The 19,257-nt window shown below is 39.2% G+C and overlaps 1 protein-coding gene across 1 annotated transcript in view; it reads right to left on the bottom strand.

Moving 5' to 3' along the window:
- Positions 1-18,009, bottom strand: part of LOC139448078 (fas apoptotic inhibitory molecule 1-like) — a 60,276-nt gene extending 42,267 nt beyond the window's left edge. Inside the window, exons 1-2 of the mRNA XM_071229589.1 lie at positions 17,850-18,009; positions 8,699-8,722 (exon numbers count right to left, since the gene is read on the bottom strand). Of these exons, the coding sequence (XP_071085690.1) occupies positions 8,699-8,722; positions 17,850-17,914 (89 nt within the window). The 5' untranslated portion in view covers positions 17,915-18,009. The remainder of the gene's footprint in view (positions 1-8,698; positions 8,723-17,849) is intronic.
- Between the last annotated feature and the right edge of the window lie 1,248 nt (positions 18,010-19,257).

Below are 19,257 nucleotides of genomic sequence, written 5' to 3'. Positions count from 1 at the left end.
TTTGCTAACATTTTTCACAAACAACATCTTCAAATTATATATGCCTAAGTTATTGATTGAGCAGGAACATTAATTTCAAAATGGCCGCCTTTGTTGCCGTGTTTAAAATCTTGTATGATTTTGGTTGGCCAAGTCGACAAAGCGTTAACTCGTCATGACGAATACCCGGGTTCGATTAATTTCCATTATTGGTACAAAGTGTGAAGCTCACTCTTGGAGTCCTTGCTGAAATAATGCTGAAGAGGTGCAGACTCCAACTTTATTTTATCATATCATCCCTGTATCTTATTAGTTTAAGAGAATATAATCCATCCAGAACATAACTTCTTTGGATTATACACATGCATTGTCAAATAAACATGGACTTCAGGGTTAGAATTTGGATCCCGCGACAGAATGGTTCGGATCTTCATCCTCAGTGACATGGCTGAAGGCGCATCATCATGATCAGGCGGTATTGAGTGAGTGAGTATGGTTTTACACCGCTTTTAGCAATCTTCCATCACTATCAAGGCGGGCACACAAGAAGTGGACATGCCGCCGCATGTGTTTGTGATGGGTGTCACCCGTCGGTGCGCTCTCTTGTAGTATAGATTAACTACAGCAATGTGAAAGAATGGAACCTTCTTTACCCTCTTTTGAGGAGTATAGATTAACTATAGTTATATGAAAGAATCGGGTGTTCTTTAACTTCTTTGTGCAGAATAGAATAACTACAGCAATATGAAAGAATCTGACCTTCTTTAACTTCTTTTGAGTAGTATAGATATATGAACCTGAGCCATTTCCACAGCTAAAAGGGATGAAATAAATACCGAATGTTCCTGCAGAGTTCCTTGAGCGGAGATCATATCTATATCGCAAGTACGTCACAGATGTATATAAATATCATTCTTTAATATTAATAGTTCCGGTGGAAATAGAAATCAATTGATTGAAAGAGGAACACGTTTTCACTCCCCTGGTACCAGATGTAACAAATAGCCTACATCTGTGTGGTAACTCGATTATCCGCCGAAAATGATTCTGTGGGGCTTTAAAGGCGAAATAGTAGTGAAAGGTATATGAATGGATCACTGAAAATCAGCGATGACGTCAGTGTTCTCGAAAATCGTAAGCATGTCCCACCGTAACAGTAGCGCCCGTCTCTCACACAATTTGCATAAAATAGTAAATGTTTGTTGCATGCCTGACACGACACACGGCGCTTAATGTATGCCTATTCAAACAGCGTCAAGGCGAGGAACCGCGGAGAAAGAGCTCTGTATCATAGAGCTGCGTACCTACATGAAGTTTCAGACCTGTTGCTACTACGAAAATTGTTAAAGATGTTCAGACATTGAATTTAAACCATTTTCTTTAAAAAATGATTATCATGTTTTACTGGCATGAAGAAATCTGACACCTATAGCATTGCAAAGATTCAATGGTTGTTAGAATTCGTGGCTTCTTGCAATAGATTGTAAAGATTCTAACAGAATTTGTTTCTTTATTTCAAATGCCATGAACAAAGTCCTATGATGGTTCAAGACATCCGCTAAAGTTTCGCGTCCTTTCCTACATACGGTACAGTTAAGAAGTCGAAAGTCTATTACTGGACAGAAGTACTTCACTGGGACACTCCGTCATGATCAGCCGACGAAGACGTAACTGTTACAGAGGAGGTTAGTTACCCCGTAACTCACCATCCTTCGTGTCAGCTGTTGCCATAGGGGATTGTCTATGGTAACGGGGGCCACGTGATCTGTTTGGGGGATCCTCCGAGTATAAGCTGATCGCCGGCTTAGCATTGAATTTAGTGAGTTTGGCTTTACGTCGGGTTGAACAATGTATCAGACATATATGGGTGTGTCAGAGGGGTTCGTAGACTTGAGTGGCTTCATAGACGCGAGTGGGTTTGTAGACGTGAGGGGGTTCTTACACGTTAGGGGGTTCGTAGACGCGAGGGGGTTCTTACACGTTATGGGTTTGTAGACGTGAGGGGGTTCGTAGACGTGAGGGGGTTCTTACACGTTAGGGGTTTGTAGACGTGAGGGGGTTCGTAGACGCGAGTGAGTTCGAATACGTGCGGGGGTTTGTAGACGTGAGTGGGTTCGAAGACCTGAGGGGGTTCTTACACGTTTGAGGTTTGTAGACGCGAGGGGGTTCGTAGACGCGAGGGGGTTTGTAGACGTTAACCTCTTTGGTGAAATCCACGAGCATAGATACAGTGTTGATAAACACGTGAAATGTGCTCACCGTTCAAGGGTCATAATCGGAGCGCAATAAACACGACGTCACGACTGACGGATCCTGGCAAATTCAAGGATAACGAACCCTGGTCTTTGACGTGACGAGCGAACGATTTAACCACATTGGGAGTGTACAGTACGGAACTCAGAGACGTTTGCATGACATGCAGAACGGAAAGAAACATGTATCATGAGGTATAGATGCTGAATAAAAGCAAGTGCCCTTGCCTTGCTTAAAGTTCTTCAGAGTACGGTAAATATAGCCTAAACCATACTGCGCACATGGTACAATCTGACCATGACTCTGATACCCTTCGGTATTGCGTCAATCGTCAGAGATCGTCTAGCACCAGCTATCGTTTCTGTATGCAAATATCTCAGCACAGAGTTCATGCTTTGGTTTGTCAGCACCATTCCCGTGCTTGTAGAATAATGTACAGAAAATCACCATTCAGACAGCCCAAACATGAAAGTATCTTTTGTTTGTATGGTCTACAGATGAAAACATTTGTTCATATAGTCTACAGATGAAAACATTTGTTCATATAGTCTACAGATGAAAACATTTGTATATATGGTCTACAGATGAAAACATTTGTAAATATAGTCTACAGATGAAAACATTTCTATATATGTTCTACAGATGAAAACATTTGTATATATGGTCTACAGATGAAAACATTTGTATATATGGTCTACAGAAGAAACTACATTCATTTCATAGTCTACAGACGAGAAATCATTATTTGTCTGAGTGGTCAACAGAAGAAAACATTCGTTTATACATGTATGTTCTACAGAAGAAACTACATTTATTTACATGGTCTACAGTCGAGAAAATATTTGTCTGTATGGTGTATAGAAGAACATTTCGTGGTGGGGTCTACAGAAGAAAGTACATTTATTTATACATTCTACAGAAGATAGTCCATTTATTTATACATTCTACAGAAGAAAGTACATTTATTTATATATTCTACAGAAGAAAGTACATTTATTTATACATTCTAAAGAAGAAACTACATTAATGTATATATTCTACAGAAGAAAGTACATTTATTCATATATTCTACAGAAGAAAGTACATTTATTTATACATTCTACAGAAGAAAGTACATTTGTTTATATATTCTACAGAAGAAAGTACATTTAGTTATACATTCTACAGAAGAAAGTACATTTATTTATACATTCTACAGAAGAAACTACATTTATTTATATATTCTACAGAAGAAAGTACGTTTGTTTATACATTCTACAGAAGAAACTACATTTATTTATACATTCTACAGAAGAAAGTACATTTATTTATACATTCTACAGAAGAAACTACATTTATTTATACATTCTACAGAAGAAAGTACATTTTTTTATACATTCTACAGAAGAAAGTACATTTATTTATATATTCTACAGAAGAAAGTACATTTATTTATATATTCTACAGAAGAAACTACATTTATTTATACATTCTAAAGAAGAAACTCGATGATGTATATATTCTACAGAAGAAAGTACATTTATTCATATATTCTACAGAAGAAAGTACATTCATTTATACATTCTACAGAAGAAACTACATTTATTTATATATTCTACAGAAGAAAGTACATTTATTTATACATTCTAAAGAAGAAACTACATTAATGTATATATTCTACAGAAGAAAGTACATTTATTCATATATTCTACAGAAGAAAGTACATTTATTTATACATTCTACAGAAGAAAGTACATTTGTTTATATATTCTACAGAAGAAAGTACATTTAGTTATACATTCTACAGAAGAAAGTACATTTATTTATACATTCTACAGAAGAAACTACATTTATTTATATATTCTACAGAAGAAAGTACATTTATTTATACATTCTACAGAAGAAACTACATTTATTTATATATTCTACAGAAGAAAGTACATTTATTTATACATTCTACAGAAGAAAGTACATTTATTTATATATTCTACAGAAGAAACTACATTTATTTATACATTCTACAGAAGAAAGTACATTAATATATATATTCTACAGAAGAAAGTACATTTATTCATATATTCTACAGAAGAAAGTACATTTATTCATATATTCTACAGAAGAAACTACATTTATTTATACATTCTACAGAAGAAACTACATTTATTTATACATTCTACAGAAGAAAGTACATTTGTTTATATATTCTACAGAAGAAAGTACATTTAGTTATACATTCTACAGAAGAAAGTACATTTATTTATATATTCTACAGAAGAAACTACATTTATTTATATATTCTACAGAAGAAAGTACATTTATTTATATATTCTACAGAAGAAACTACATTTATTTATACATTCTACAGAAGAAAGTACATTTATTTATACATTCTACAGAAGAAACTACATTTATTTATATATTCTACAGAAGAAACTACATTTATTTATACGTTCTACAGAAGAAAGTACATTAATATATATATTCTACAGAAGAAAGTACATTTATTTATATATTCTACAGAAGAAAGTACATTTATTCATATATTCTACAGAAGAAAGCACATTCATTTATACATTCTACAGAAGAAAGTACATTTATTTATAATTCTATAGAAGAAACTACATTTATTTATATATTCTACAGAACAAAGTACATTTATTTATATATTCTACAGAAGAAACTACATTAATTTATACATTCTACAGAAGAAACTACATTTATTTATATATTCTACAGAAGAAAGTTCAATTATTTATATATTCTACAGAAGAAAGTACAATTATTTATATATTCTACAGAAGAAACTACATTAATTTATACATTCTACAGAAGAAACTACATTTATTTATATATTCTACAGAAGAAACTACATTTATTTATATATTCTACAGAAGAAAGTACAATTATTTATATATTCTACAGAAGAAGGTACGTCGATGTATGTGGCCCAAGGAGGAAAAATAATTATTTGTCTGTATGGCGTACAGAATAAAATATTTTGATGGTCAACAGAAGAAATATAGTTCAGATAGAAGAAACATCGTTCACACGGTCGAAATGAGAATGTGTGATTTGTCTGTACTCTCTGTAGAAGATATTAGTGTTTTCATGCTCTTCGTTAAAATCATCATTTGTTTATATAGTCTACAGAAAAAAAGCAGCACTCCGATGATTTACAGAAAAAGCATAATTTATCTATAACAATAGAGAATGAAAGACCTCGTTCAAGCGATCTTCTAAAGAAAAGATTATTTGATTGGAGAATTAAGCATAATTCAGGCAGTGTACTGAAGAAAGGATCATTTGTTTCTTCAGAAGAAATCATAAACACGAAAACATAACTTGTTTAAATGGACTTCAGAAGAAAGCATCATTCTACTGAAGAAAGCTAGTTTATATTACCTTAAAATTACAACGCGATTCAAAGAAATACGCAAAACTGATTGCCATGCATGGTCTGCAGAAGAAAATCTTTCACATGAGCTGTACAAGTAAGTTTGGTTATAGGGTCTACAGAAATAAAATGTTCAAAAAACCTTCATAAGAAAGAATAATTTGCTTCTAGGGTTTTCAGATAACATTTCTGATAATTAGTTGAAAATTTGACTGATAGAAAGAAGCGTCATTTCTTTATTTAACCTAAAGAAGAAAGCACCGTACAGACGGTCTATAGAAAGAAGCACTGTACAGACGGTCTAAAGGAGAAAGCCCTGTACAGACGGTCTATAGAAGAAAGCACTGTACAGACGGTCTATAGAAGAAAGCATTGTTCAGACGGTCTATACAAGAAAGCACTATTCAGACGGTCTATAGAAGAAAGCACTGTTCAGAAGAAAGCACTGTTCAGACAGTCTATAGAAGAAAGCACTGTACAGGCGGTCTATAGAAGAAAGCACTATTCAGACGGTCTATAGAAGAAAGCACTGTTCAGAAGAAAGCACTGTTCAGACAGTCTATAGAAGAAAGCACTGTACAGACGGTCTATAGAAGAAAGCACTATTCAGACGGTCTATAGAAGAAAGCACTGTCAAGACGGTCTATAGAAGAAAGCACTGTCCACACGGTCTATAGAAGAAAGCACTGTTCAGACAGTCTATAGAAGAAAGCACTGTACAGACGGTCTATAGAAGAAAGCACAGTACAGACGGTCTATAGAAGAAAGCACTGCCCAGACGGTCTATAGAAGAAAGCACTATTCAGACAGTCTATAGAAGAAAGCACTATTCAGACAGTGTATAGAAGAAAGCACTGTTCAGACGGTCTATAGAAGAAAGCACTGCTCAGACGGTCTATAGAAAAAAAGCACTGCTCAGACGGTCTATAGAGGAAAGCACTGCTCAGACGGTCTATAAGCACTGTACAGACGGTCTATAGAAGAAAGCACTGCTCAGACGGTCTATAGAAGAAAGCATTTTTCAGGCGGTCTATAGAAGAAAGCACTGTTCTGATGGTCTATAGAAGAAAGCACTGTACAGACGGTCTGTAGAAGAAAGCACTGTACAGACGGTCTATAGAAGAAAGCACTGTACAGACGGTCTATAGAAGAAAGCACTATTCAGACGGTCTATAGAAGAAAGCACTATTCAGACGGTCTATAGAAGAAAGCACTGTACACACGTTCTACAGAAGAAAGCAATGCACAGACGGTCTATAGAAGAAAGCACTGTACAGACGGTCTATAGAAGAAAGCACTATTCAGACGGTCTATAGAAGAAAGCACTATATAGACGGTCTATAGAAGAAAGCACTGTTCAGACGGTCTATGGAAGAAAGCACTGTTCAGACGGTCTATAGAAGAAAGCACTGCTCAGGTGGTCTACAGAAGAAAGCACTGTCCAGACGGTCTATAGAAGAAAGCACTGTACAGAAGAAAGCACTGTTCAGACAGTCTATAGAAGAAAGCACTGTTCAGACGGTCTATAGGAGAAAGCACTGTACAGACGGTTATAGAGGGAAGCCCCGTTCAGATTGTCTATAGAAGAAAGCACTGTTCAGTCTATAAAAGAAAGCAAGGTCCAGATTTTCTATAGAAGAAAGCACTGTTCAGACGGTCTATAGAAGAAAACCCGATTCAGATGGTCCTTAGAAGGAAGCCCCGTTCAGATGGTCTATAGAAGAAAGCACTGCTCAGACGGTCTATAGAAGAAAGCACTGCTCAGACGGTCTATAGAAGAAAAAAAGATTCAGATGGTCTATAGAAGGAAGAATCGTCTAGGTGGTCTATAGAAGTAAGAATCGTCTAGGTGGTCTATAGAAATATGAATCGTCTAGTGGTCTATAGAAGTAAGAATCGTCTAGGTGGTCTACAGAAGTAAGAGTCGTCTAGGTGGTCTATAGAAGTAAGAATCGTCTAGGTGGTCTACAGAAGTAAGAATCGCCTAGGTGGTCTATAGAAGTAAGAATCGTCTAGTGGTCTATAGAAGTAAGAATCGTCTAGGTGGTCTACAGAAGTATGAATCGTCTAGGTGGTCTATAGAAGTAAGAGTCGTCTAGGTGGTCTACTGAAGTAAGAATCGTCTAGGTGGTCTATAGAAGTAAGAATCGTCTAGGTGGTCTATAGAAGTAAGAATCGTCCAGGTGGTTTATAGAAGTAAGAATTGTCTAGGTGGTTTATAGAAGTAAGAATTGTCTAGGTGGTCTATTGAAGTATGAATCGTCTAGGTGGACTATAGAAGTAAGAGTCGTCTAGGTGGTCTACTGAAGTAAGAATCGTCTAGGTGGTCTATAGAAGTAAGAATCGTCTAGGTGGTCTATAGAAGTAAGAATCGTCCAGGTGGTTTATAGAAGTAAGAATTGTCTAGGTGGTTTATAGAAGTAAGAATTGTCTAGGTGGTCTATTGAAGTATGAATCGTCTAGGTGGACTATAGAAGTAAGAGTCGTCTAGGTGGTCTACTGAAATAAGAATCGTCTAGGTGGTCTATAGAAGTAAGAATCGTCTAGGTGGTCTATAGAAGTCAGAATCGTCCAGGTGGTTTATAGAAGTAAGAATCGTCTAGGTGGTCTATAGAAGTAAGAATCGTCTAGGTGGTTTATAGAAGTAAGAATGGTCTATGTGGTCTATAGAAGTAAGAATCGTCTAGGTGGTTTATAGAAGTAAGAATTGTCTAGGTGGTTTATAAAAGTAAGAATTGTCTAGGTGGTTTATAGAAGTAAGAATTGTCTAGGTGGTTTATAGAAGTAAGAATTGTCTAGGTGGTTTATAGAAGTAAGAATCGTCTAGGTGGTTTATAGAAGTAAGAATCGTCTAGGTGGTCTACAGAAGTAAGAATGGTCTAGGTGGTCTATAGAAGTAAGAATCGTCTAGGTGGTCTACAGAAGTAAGAATCGTCTAGGTGGTCTATAGAAGTAAGAATCGTCTAGTGTTCTACAGAAGTAAGAATCGTCTAGGTGCTCTATAGAAGGAAATAACGCACAGGCGGTCTTTCAAAATTTGGAAATAGAATCTACAAAGGCAAAACAAGTGTTTGTAGTTATAAGTATACTTACTGTGTTTGCTGTGCTTGATTTTTACTGTGAATATAAATTCAATGCGTCAACATTATCCGAAAACGCAAAAAGTGATGAAAAGTATACGAATGGATCTCTGAAAACCAGTGCTGACACTAGGTGTTCTCGAAAAGGGTAAGCAACACTAAGCATCTCCTGCTCTAACGGTAAAACACCACTCACACAATGCTCTTTAAAAAGTTTAGGGACATTGAGTAAGCAAGTGTAAGAACACCCCGTAAAGGCCACAGTTTGGGAACGCATTGTCCACCATGTTGGAATGCAATTCACAGTTAGTACACTCTCAGAATGTCCATCATAACATTTCTAGAATGACTTAACCAGTCGTTGATGGTGAAACTCTGATTAAAAGGCATAGATGTACAAATGTGTCTTACTTTTAAATTTGAATACAATATACATGTACCTTGGTAACTGTGCTTAGGTCAATGGTATAGCACGACGTGTAGGGGGAACTTACAATTGCAAAATCATTCCCCTTGCCGCACAGACAGTTATCATTTTGCACAAATCCAGACAGAAACTGAATATGGTTTTTCATTTGTTTCTTTGGTCAACAACTGTGATGGACTGTGATGAACTCAGTCATCTTTCTTAACCAGAAAGTGCAAAGTTCCTGGAACTTATGCATTTGTTCACAGGAGTAAGTGGGCGGTCGGGTGGCCTAGTGGTTAAAGCGTTCGCTAGTCACGCCGAAGACCCGGATTCGATTCCAAACATGGATACAATGTGTGAAGCCCATTTCTTTTGTCCTCCGCCGTGATATTGCTGGAATGTTGCTAAAAGCGGCGTAAAACCATACTCACTCACTCGAGTAGGTGTATGAGTTAATACAAAAACGCCCCTGATGTTGGCCTACCTGGGGTTTGTCACATGTTTATTATAGATTCTGACATTTTTCATCATCAATTTGATGTTTGCCCTCATGTTAATTGTATCCTGCATCTAGCTGCCACGGAATGTGGAGTAGTCTGATTTTAGATGTGCATTAACCGTGAGGAATTATTGGCTCATAATGTTTTTACCCTTCAAATATAGTCGGAGGTCGGGAAACCTGACAAAGAGACAGGCGATTCAGTATCAGGACATAAGTGCACGCTGATATATACTACTCAAAATAAGTCAAAGAACCCCCGAGTTTTTCATGACTATAGTGTTCTGGCTGTTCTGTCATGACATGACAGATTAACTATAGTCATGAAAAATCGGGCGTTCTGTAACTTTTTTTAGTAGTATATATACGTCTGGGAAAACGTTCGTCGATACCCCTTCTGACCTTTCAAATATCCAGAACCTGCATGCATCTGTTGTGCCTATTCACATGGGACTGGGGGACGGGTGGCCCAGTCGTTCCTTGGTACGCCAGAAACCTATGATCCCGATTATGTTTCGAGGTTTGTCAGCACCATACCCGTGATCGTGTGTTTCATCGAAGTGGTAAACGTCTTACACCTGCATCACTTCGGGCTTTCCTTCCACATTAAGCTGACACGCTGCGATATAACTTGAATACTGTTAAACGCGGCGTTAAACCCACCTCACTCACTCACTCACTCACTCAATTGGACACTGGTTACATTTTGATGAATGTTTAAGATGTAACCAAATCCCGATGCATGATTGACGTAAGAACACGGTACGTTCCTCCAGATGGACGCAGATCCTGGGTCATATCTTATGAAGCCAAGAAGCAGAGAGAGAGTGAGTGATATAAGTTCACGTCGCATCAGCATTATTTCAGCAATACAACGACGAGAACAAGTTGATAAATATGAAAATGAGTCATGAATACCAAGTAATTTTTAAAAACAAATTTGTCAAACATATTTTATCATAACAATATTATTTACAGCTGTTTCAAACACGGCATATAAGCCATCGGCAACCTCGCTGGAGATCATGGGGACTTATAGTGCCTCAACTTCCTGCACGATACCCCATCAGGATGAAGCAGATGAAATATCTATTGTATCAGTTTTATCAAATTACTATTGTACATGAAGGCTTTAAGTACGGAAGTCATTTTAGGGTCATTTGTTTGTTTTTCTTGAAATTTCAAGATACTTACTTGAAAATTAAAGTAACTAAATTGAAATTTCAAGTTAATATCTTGAAATTTCAACATATATATCTTGAAATTTCAACATAGTACCTCTAAAAACATAATACGTTAAATTTCAAGTTAAAATCTTAAACTTTCAACTTATTATCTTGAATTTTCAAAATCATTATCTTGAAATTTTAACATAATATCTTGAAATTTCAACTTAGCACCTTGAATGTTTAACATAACATCTAGAAAATTTAAGTTAGTATCTTGAAATTTCATGAAAAAATAGAATTAAACAAATGGCCCTAAAATGCTTCCATAGAACAAGCCATGTACGACTTGTTTCTGAATGTATGTGTGTAGTTGTTGGGGATTGTGGTGGTTCTGTGTACAGAACACATGTCAGGTGGGAGTAGATGGATGGGTGACCATGTTCGGCAGCTTGATAGCCGTGAGTTCTGGGGCTCTGGTTCTGCCCCACACTGAAGCACATGTACCACATGTGGTGTCTCCTTAGGGAAGTGACTTTGTTCGAATTGTGCCTCTGTTCACCCAGCAGTGAGTGGGTACCCGGTAGGATGGTATGGTAATGTGGCAGTTAACCTTCAGCCTGACTTGTATGAAACCCAGGGAGCTGAGACTATTTTCAGGTGTGGATTTGGGGGATTATAAACATACACTATGCTATGATTATAGGGACCGCCTCCGTGGTCTAGTGGTAGAGCGTCCGCCCGGAGAGCGGAAGGTCCGGGGTCCGTCATACCAAAAGACGTTAAAAGATGGTACTTGTTGTTACCCTGTTACATTAAGGGGCTAAAACAAGGACTGGTCGGCTCGGAGTCAGTATACTGTATCTGAGTGGGATATTCATGTTAAACTGCGGCATGGTATCTCAGTAAGCTAGCACTATAAATCGGCATCAGTCCGGACTAGTACAAGCAGCCACACAAACACACACACGTACATGCACGTCGCTATATAAGTGCAATAATCTTGGACGCGACGTTAAACTCCATTTCACCTCACCTATGATTATAGGTCGGACTAGATCCCTGGGTCCCTTTCCACAAAGCCATCTTACAGCTAAGATCCCATACTTTAACATAGGCTTACGCATAATGTGGGGCGGTCAGGTAGCCTTGTGGTTAAAGCGTTCGCTAGTCACGCCGAAGACTCGGGGTTCGATTCCAGACATAGGTACAATGTGTGAAGCCCATTTCTGGTGTCCCCCGCGTTGATATTGCTGGAATATTGCTAAAAGAGGCGGTCAACTAAACCCACTCACTGACTACAACTAATAAAGCGCTAAAATCGCTTTGTGGAATTACCCCAGGTAACCTGCGTTTGTTGTGAGAGGCGACTTGGCGGATTGTGTGTCATCGTACCCCAACGGCGGGGATCGTTGTTCATAATATCAATCACTGGTTTGTTGGCCAAGACAGATATGAATTGAATTTCTGTGATAATAACATGAGGTTCTGCTCTGATTAATAACTCACATATAAACCTTATATTTATTTACGGGCGGTCGGGTGGTCGGTTAACTAACCTAAAGCGTTCGCTAGACACGCCGAAGACCCGGGTTCGATTCCCGACATGGGTACAATGTGTGAAGCCTATTTCTGGTGTTCCCATCGTGATATTGCGGGAATATTGCTAAAGGCGGCGTAAAACCATACTCACTCACTTTATTTATTTACAGTGTACATTCTGTCTGCTTTCGACCAGACACTGGTACTATTAATACATGTGGTTAAGTTTTTGACTTTAATATCGTACAGTAATTCATAGCTATTATTTGCACCTTTAACATTTCATCTAAACGCTAAGTTTATACGTATAAATTATATAACAGTTTATGTACAGCCACCGAACCATATATACTATTTGACCCGTGAAGATCACTATCTGAGTGCGGCGTTAAACAATAAACAAAAATATAAACTGTCTGTCTAGAACTCAAAACGTTGCATTCCAGTTCATCTTCACAGATTACACGTACGTGTTTTCATCAAACCACGCATGAATTCCTGATATATACATGTAGCAAAATTTCACGAGGCCTTGGTGATAATATTTCACTGGTTAGATTCTCACTAAAATATTCATGATCTGGTTCAAAATACTGATCTATCAATAGGTTTCGAGTAGCATTCTTTAAAGTTTTATGAAGTCATTTGGTTTGTTATTAGTACCCATTACTGAGTGCTCAGCGACGAATGTGAACATAGTGATATTATATTTCGACCGTTTTGTAATTTAAGAATTAGCATTGTTTGGCATGTTGTATCAAATTTGTAATTTAATAATTTTCATGTCAACATGACACTTAATATAACACCGCCCGTCTATATAAAGTTGAATGCTGTGGTCAGTGGACTAAGCTTGGCAGTCCAGCCCTGGCCTGTCAGGCGTTTACCGTTTCGGTTACATGTGTAACAATACAACATGTCTGGTTCGGACAAACCGGGGACTTCAGTCTATTTGTTTGTTGTTTAACGCCGCACTCAGCATTATTCCAGCTATATGACAACGGTCGATCAATAATCGAGTCTGGACCAGAGAATACAGTGATTGACATCATGAGGATCTATCTACGCAATTGGGATACGATGACATGCATCAACCAAGTCAGCGAACCCGACCACACGATCCCGTTAGTTAGTTATGTCAATGAATGTCCCACCCTACACAGTTGTTATGTCAATGAATATTGCACCCCTACACAGGTGTTGTGTCAATGAATATCCCGCCCTACACAGTTGTTACGTCAATGAATATTCCACCCTACAGTTGATAAGGTGAGGGATATTCCACCCTACAGTTGTTGAGGTGAGGGATATTCCACCCTAGACAGTTGATGAGGTGATGGATATTCCACCCTAGACAGTTGTTGAGGTGAGGGATATTCCACCCTAGACAGTTGTTGAGGTGAGGGATATTCCACCCTAGACAGTTGTTGAGGTGAGGGATATTCCACCCTAGACAGTTGTTGAGGTGAGGGATATTCCACCCTAGACAGTTGTTGAGGTGAGGGATATTCCCTCCTAGACAGTTGTTGAGGTGAAGGATATTCCACCCTAGACAGTTGTTGAGGTGAGGGATATTCCACCCTAGACAGTTGCTGAGGTGAGAGATATTCCACCCTAGACAGTTGTTGAGGTGAGGGATATTCCACCCTAGACAGTTGTTGAGGTGAGGGATATTCCACCCTTGACAGTTGTTGAGGTGAGGGATATTCCACCCTAGACAGTTGTTGAGGTGAGGGATATTCCACCCTAGACAGTTGCTGAGGTGAAGGATATTCCACCCTAGACAGTTGTTGAGGTGAGGGATATTCCACCCTAGACAGTTGTTGAGGTGAAGGATATTCCACCCTAGACAGTTGTTGAGGTGAGGGATATTCCACCCTTGACAGTTGTTGAGGTGAGGGATATTCCACCCTAGACAGTTGTTGAGGTGAGGGATATTCCACCCTACAGTTGTTGAGGTGAGGGATATTCCACCCTTGACAGTTGTTGAGGTGAGGGATATTCCACCCTAGACAGTTGATGAGGTGAGGGATATTCCACCCTAGACAGTTGTTGAGGTGAGGGATATTCCCTCCTAGACAGTTGTTGAGGTGAAGGATATTCCACCCTAGACAGTTGTTGAGGTGAGGGATATTCCACCCTAGACAGTTGCTGAGGTGAGAGATATTCCACCCTAGACAGTTGTTGAGGTGAGGGATATTCCACCCTAGACAGTTGTTGAGGTGAGGGATATTCCACCCTTGACAGTTGTTGAGGTGAGGGATATTCCACCCTAGACAGTTGTTGAGGTGAGGGATATTCCACCCAAGACAGTTGCTGAGGTGAAGGATATTCCACCCTAGACAGTTGTTGAGGTGAGGGATATTCCACCCTAGACAGTTGTTGAGGTGAAGGATATTCCACCCTAGACAGTTGTTGAGGTGAGGGATATTCCACCCTTGACAGTTGTTGAGGTGAGGGATATTCCACCCTAGACAGTTGTTGAGGTGAGGGATATTCCACCCTAGACAGTTGTTGAGGTGAGGGATATTCCACCCTAGACAGTTGTTGAGGTGAGGGATATTCCACCCTAGACAGTTGTTGAGGTGAGGGATATTCCACCCTAGACAGTTGTTGAGGTGAGGGATATTCCACCCTAGACAGTTGTTGAGGTGAGGGATATTCCACCCTAGACAGTTGTTGAGGTGAGGGATATTCCACCCTACAGTTGTTGAGGTGAGGGATATTCCACCCAAGACAGTTGTTGAGGTGAGGGATATTCCACCCAAGACAGTTGTTGAGGTGAGGGATATTCCACCCTAGACAGTTGTTGAGGTGAGGGATATTCCACCCTTGACAGTTGTTGAGGTGAGGGATATTCCACCCTAGACAGTTGTTGAGGTGAGGGATATTCCACCCTTGACAGTTGTTGAGGTGAAGGATATTCCACCCTTGACAGTTGTTGAGGTGAGGGATATTCCACCCTTGACAGTTGTTGAGGTGAGGGATATTCCACCCTAGACAGTTGTTGAGGTGAAGGATATTCCACCCTAGACAGTTGTTGAGGTGAGGGATATTCCACCCTAGACAGTTGTTGAGGTGAGGGATATTCCACCCTAGACAGTTGTTGAGGTGAGGGATATTCCACCCTAGACAGTTGTTGAGGTGAGGGATATTCCACCCTAGACAGTTGTTGAGGTGAGGGATATTCCACCCTAGACAGTTGTTGAGGTGAGGGATATTCCACCCTAGACAGTTGTTGAGGTGAGGGATATTCCACCCTAGACAGTTGTTGAGGTGAGGGATATTCCACCCTACAGTTGTTGAGGTGAGGGATATTCCACCCAAGACAGTTGTTGAGGTGAGGGATATTCCACCCAAGACAGTTGTTGAGGTGAGGGATATTCCACCCTAGACAGTTGTTGAGGTGAGGGATATTCCACCCTAGACAGTTGTTGAGGTGAGGGATATTCCACCCTAGACAGTTGTTGAGGTGAGGGATATTCCACCCTTGACAGTTGTTGAGGTGAAGGATATTCCACCCTTGACAGTTGTTGAGGTGAGGGATATTCCACCCTTGACAGTTGTTGAGGTGAGGGATATTCCACCCTAGACAGTTGTTGAGGTGAAGGATATTCCACCCTAGACAGTTGTTGAGGTGAGGGATATTCCACCCTAGACAGTTGTTGAGGTGAGGGATATTCCACCCTAGACAGTTGTTGAGGTGAGGGATATTCCACCCTAGACAGTTGTTGAGGTGAGGGATATTCCACCCTAGACAGTTGTTGAGGTGAGGGATATTCCACCCTAGACAGTTGTTGAGGTGAGGGATATTCCACCCTAGACAGTTGTTGAGGTGAGGGATATTCCACATGGTGGCTATGAAGAACAGGAGTTACCAGAACAGTTTCCCAGGAATGTAGAACAGTTTGAACATGTAGCAGTTTTAACTATTTTATTTGGTAATTTGATTTGAAATATAAATGTTTGTTTTGTAATAAACTTTATTTTGAGGATACAAAATATTTTTATCAGTTATCTCCTGTCTGGTGGAATGGTACTAACATATAACCGATATGAATGTTAAAAATATAGAATATTAAAGTGGGGGTGGAATCGGGTTCTAACATCCTGTTCAGGATTATTCACTTATATAGTGCAAGAACGTGTGTGTGTGGCTGTTTGCACTAGACTAGACTTATAATTGTTTTCCCACTGAGACCATGCCCCAGTTTAACTTGAATACCCCACTCGGGCACAGTATACTGGATCCGAGGCAGGCAAGGTAACAACAAGTACCAGCGTTTAATGTCTTTCGGTATGACACGGCCAAGGGAGAGAAATAGTAAAACACATAAGAGAAACTTTAATGTTTTATGATTATTTAATTAAAGTGGGTACAAAACCAGTCATAGATGATAGCTTGGGCGAAGAAATATAATCATAACGACCTTGGGTGATTTACCACAAGGTTATTGCACTTTGACATCATAGAGAATTAGACAGAACCTTTAAACGATTTCGACATTCACAATTATTTGAGATACCACAAAACTCAAACAACCGGATCATGGCGCTACGATTGTGGTAAGTCTATGTTTAAGTGCGGGAGTCTTTGCGCACGATTGTGGTAAGTCAATGTTTAAGTGTTGAAGTATTAACGCTATGATAAACGCTAACGCTACGTCTTAACGCTACGATTGTTGCAAGTTTCCATGTTAAAGTGTGGGTGTCTTTAACGCTAATATTGCTTTGTTGTATAATCACTTCCAGTCGATATTTTCAAGGACTGTTTGGCCATTATATCTAACAACGTCAATACTAACAATATTTGATTTAAGTTGTAAGACTATTTTCCAAATGCCAGTCCATCGATTAAGGTCTTGGGGCGATCACAGCGATGACGTCATAAACATTGTACCCGGGTGTGTATGTAGCTAAGCATAAGTTCTGTATATATCTAATTAGCATACACATATTAATACATAGTTTATAGGTCACATCCATAAACGCTTAAAGGTCAGTTTCTGTCATTCTTTTTCACTCTCGTCAAGCCCGGGTTCAATTCCTGGCATTGGTACAACATATGAATCCCATTTCTGGTGTCCCAAACCTAAATATTGCAGGAATATGGCTAAAAGTTGGGTAACATTATACTCACGTACTCATTCACTCATTCCTTTCCAAACTATCAATGTCTATGTGATATTAATGTAGGCTAGTTAAATTATATTTTAATCATTCTAAATGACACATGGAAAATGCCTTGCAATGCATTGTATGTTTGACAAGTGTCATCGCTTTTGATGTTCATAATTAAATACCCCCGCTTAGAGCATCATGTAAGGGAGAGAGATTTCAAAACAATCAGAAATCCTCCTTTAGAACATATTTGGTTCAGAAAAGTGTCATGATAAAATTTCATTATTTCAAAGTATGTGACAATCGTCATGTAGAGCTACTACCATAGAGCTCCATCACTTTTGTGGAGGACGAGACTTGGCTGGACCGCCATTACGGGTATACACAAAACATGGCGGCTCTGACTTTCCCGCAGCTGGAATCTCACCTTCTAACATTCTCCGCCCTCTGCCTAATCTTCCTCAAGTGTTGTGCGTTCATTAAAATCGACATGTTGACGTTTTCGGGCAAACAGGTTCCTAGATGTCTTCTGTATCTCCCGACTACTATCGCGCTCCTGACAGCAGACGACACAACTTGTCGCAAAGCAGACGACAAAGTGAATGTGCGAGATGGTGCTCTCTGACCGTCCCGTGCCGTGTTGCTAGGCGATACTTCCTCGTGCTAAACCAATCAATACCTATCTGGGATACCAGGGTAGAGTCTGCCTGCCTGCGTCCCACCAGCAACAGCCAGTCCATCAAATATTAACCATAGCGGAGGATCGAGGCTTTCAACTTTCTGTAGTGGCATATGAGTTTCCGTCCCCGTTACAATACATGAAAGATGTTGGACTTGAATGATAAGTATCTCAGATGGCATTCGGAAAACTTGTATTATTGTGGTTTGTAACAACCTTCGTTAAAATTGAATCCCTTTAACATGCAACGGGAATATGTACTAGCAACGACATATCCAGGGTCGTTTATTAATGATTGAAAATTATACAACGTTCTCCAGGGTAAATCAATATACTCTCCTATCCACCCTGTCGTGTCAGGGATATATTGACACCGGTGCATAAAATGCAGTGACAATGCAGCAATGAAAAAACATTTAAGAAAACACACAGGAACCATTTTGATTTCTGTATTTGTTACATTTTGCCACAGGAGTACCCGAAGAAGTTTTTTTAACAAAGGTTGTTTTTACCTTTAGAGTAAGTGTGCGAGCGCGCGAGTAGGTTTTACACTGATTTTTGTCATGACACTGTCGGAACATTGAACCCGTCCGGTCTTACGCGCAACGAGAGAACACCTTCAACAGTGGAAGATTTCACCACCCCACCAAGGCTAAGATACAGTTTCAAATGGAACCCCTTAATGCCCGGTACCCTTCGTGGCTAGGAGCTGATAAGACTACCATGCTAGGAGACCCATCAGTCGGCCCACCTCGCCCCTTTCCGTAACCGCAAAGAACATTGTGAATGTTGGAAATGGGGCAACTTTACACTGACATATAGTCTATGAAAATTTTTAATACACAACATAGTACTTTGTTCTTAAATTAAAAAAAGTATTCCTGATGCTGATTCGTGGAACAGAGCTGGGTAGATCAGTTTTTATATAAATCTGGATTGGTTTTGTTTTAATTAAATACATATATTCCACGGTCGTGCTGCAGGACAAGGGGAACTTGTGGCTTTACAGAAGCTCGCGGAGGCATATTGTGTGCGCGTTAATTGTTCATCAGAGTTTATTTTTCGTTAGTCTTATATATATACACACACTGTAAACTACGGCTATAACGAACTCAAATGGACCACTAATTTTAGTTCGTTATATCCGTAGTTAGAA

Source organism: Haliotis cracherodii, unplaced genomic scaffold (assembly GCF_022045235.1).
Source record: "Haliotis cracherodii isolate W230 unplaced genomic scaffold, xgHalCrac1.p SCAF_7, whole genome shotgun sequence".
In the NCBI taxonomy this organism is placed as follows: domain Eukaryota; kingdom Metazoa; phylum Mollusca; class Gastropoda; order Lepetellida; family Haliotidae; genus Haliotis; species Haliotis cracherodii.
Note: the sequence above shows the minus strand (reverse complement) of the source record. Positions and strands in the feature narration are given on the sequence as shown.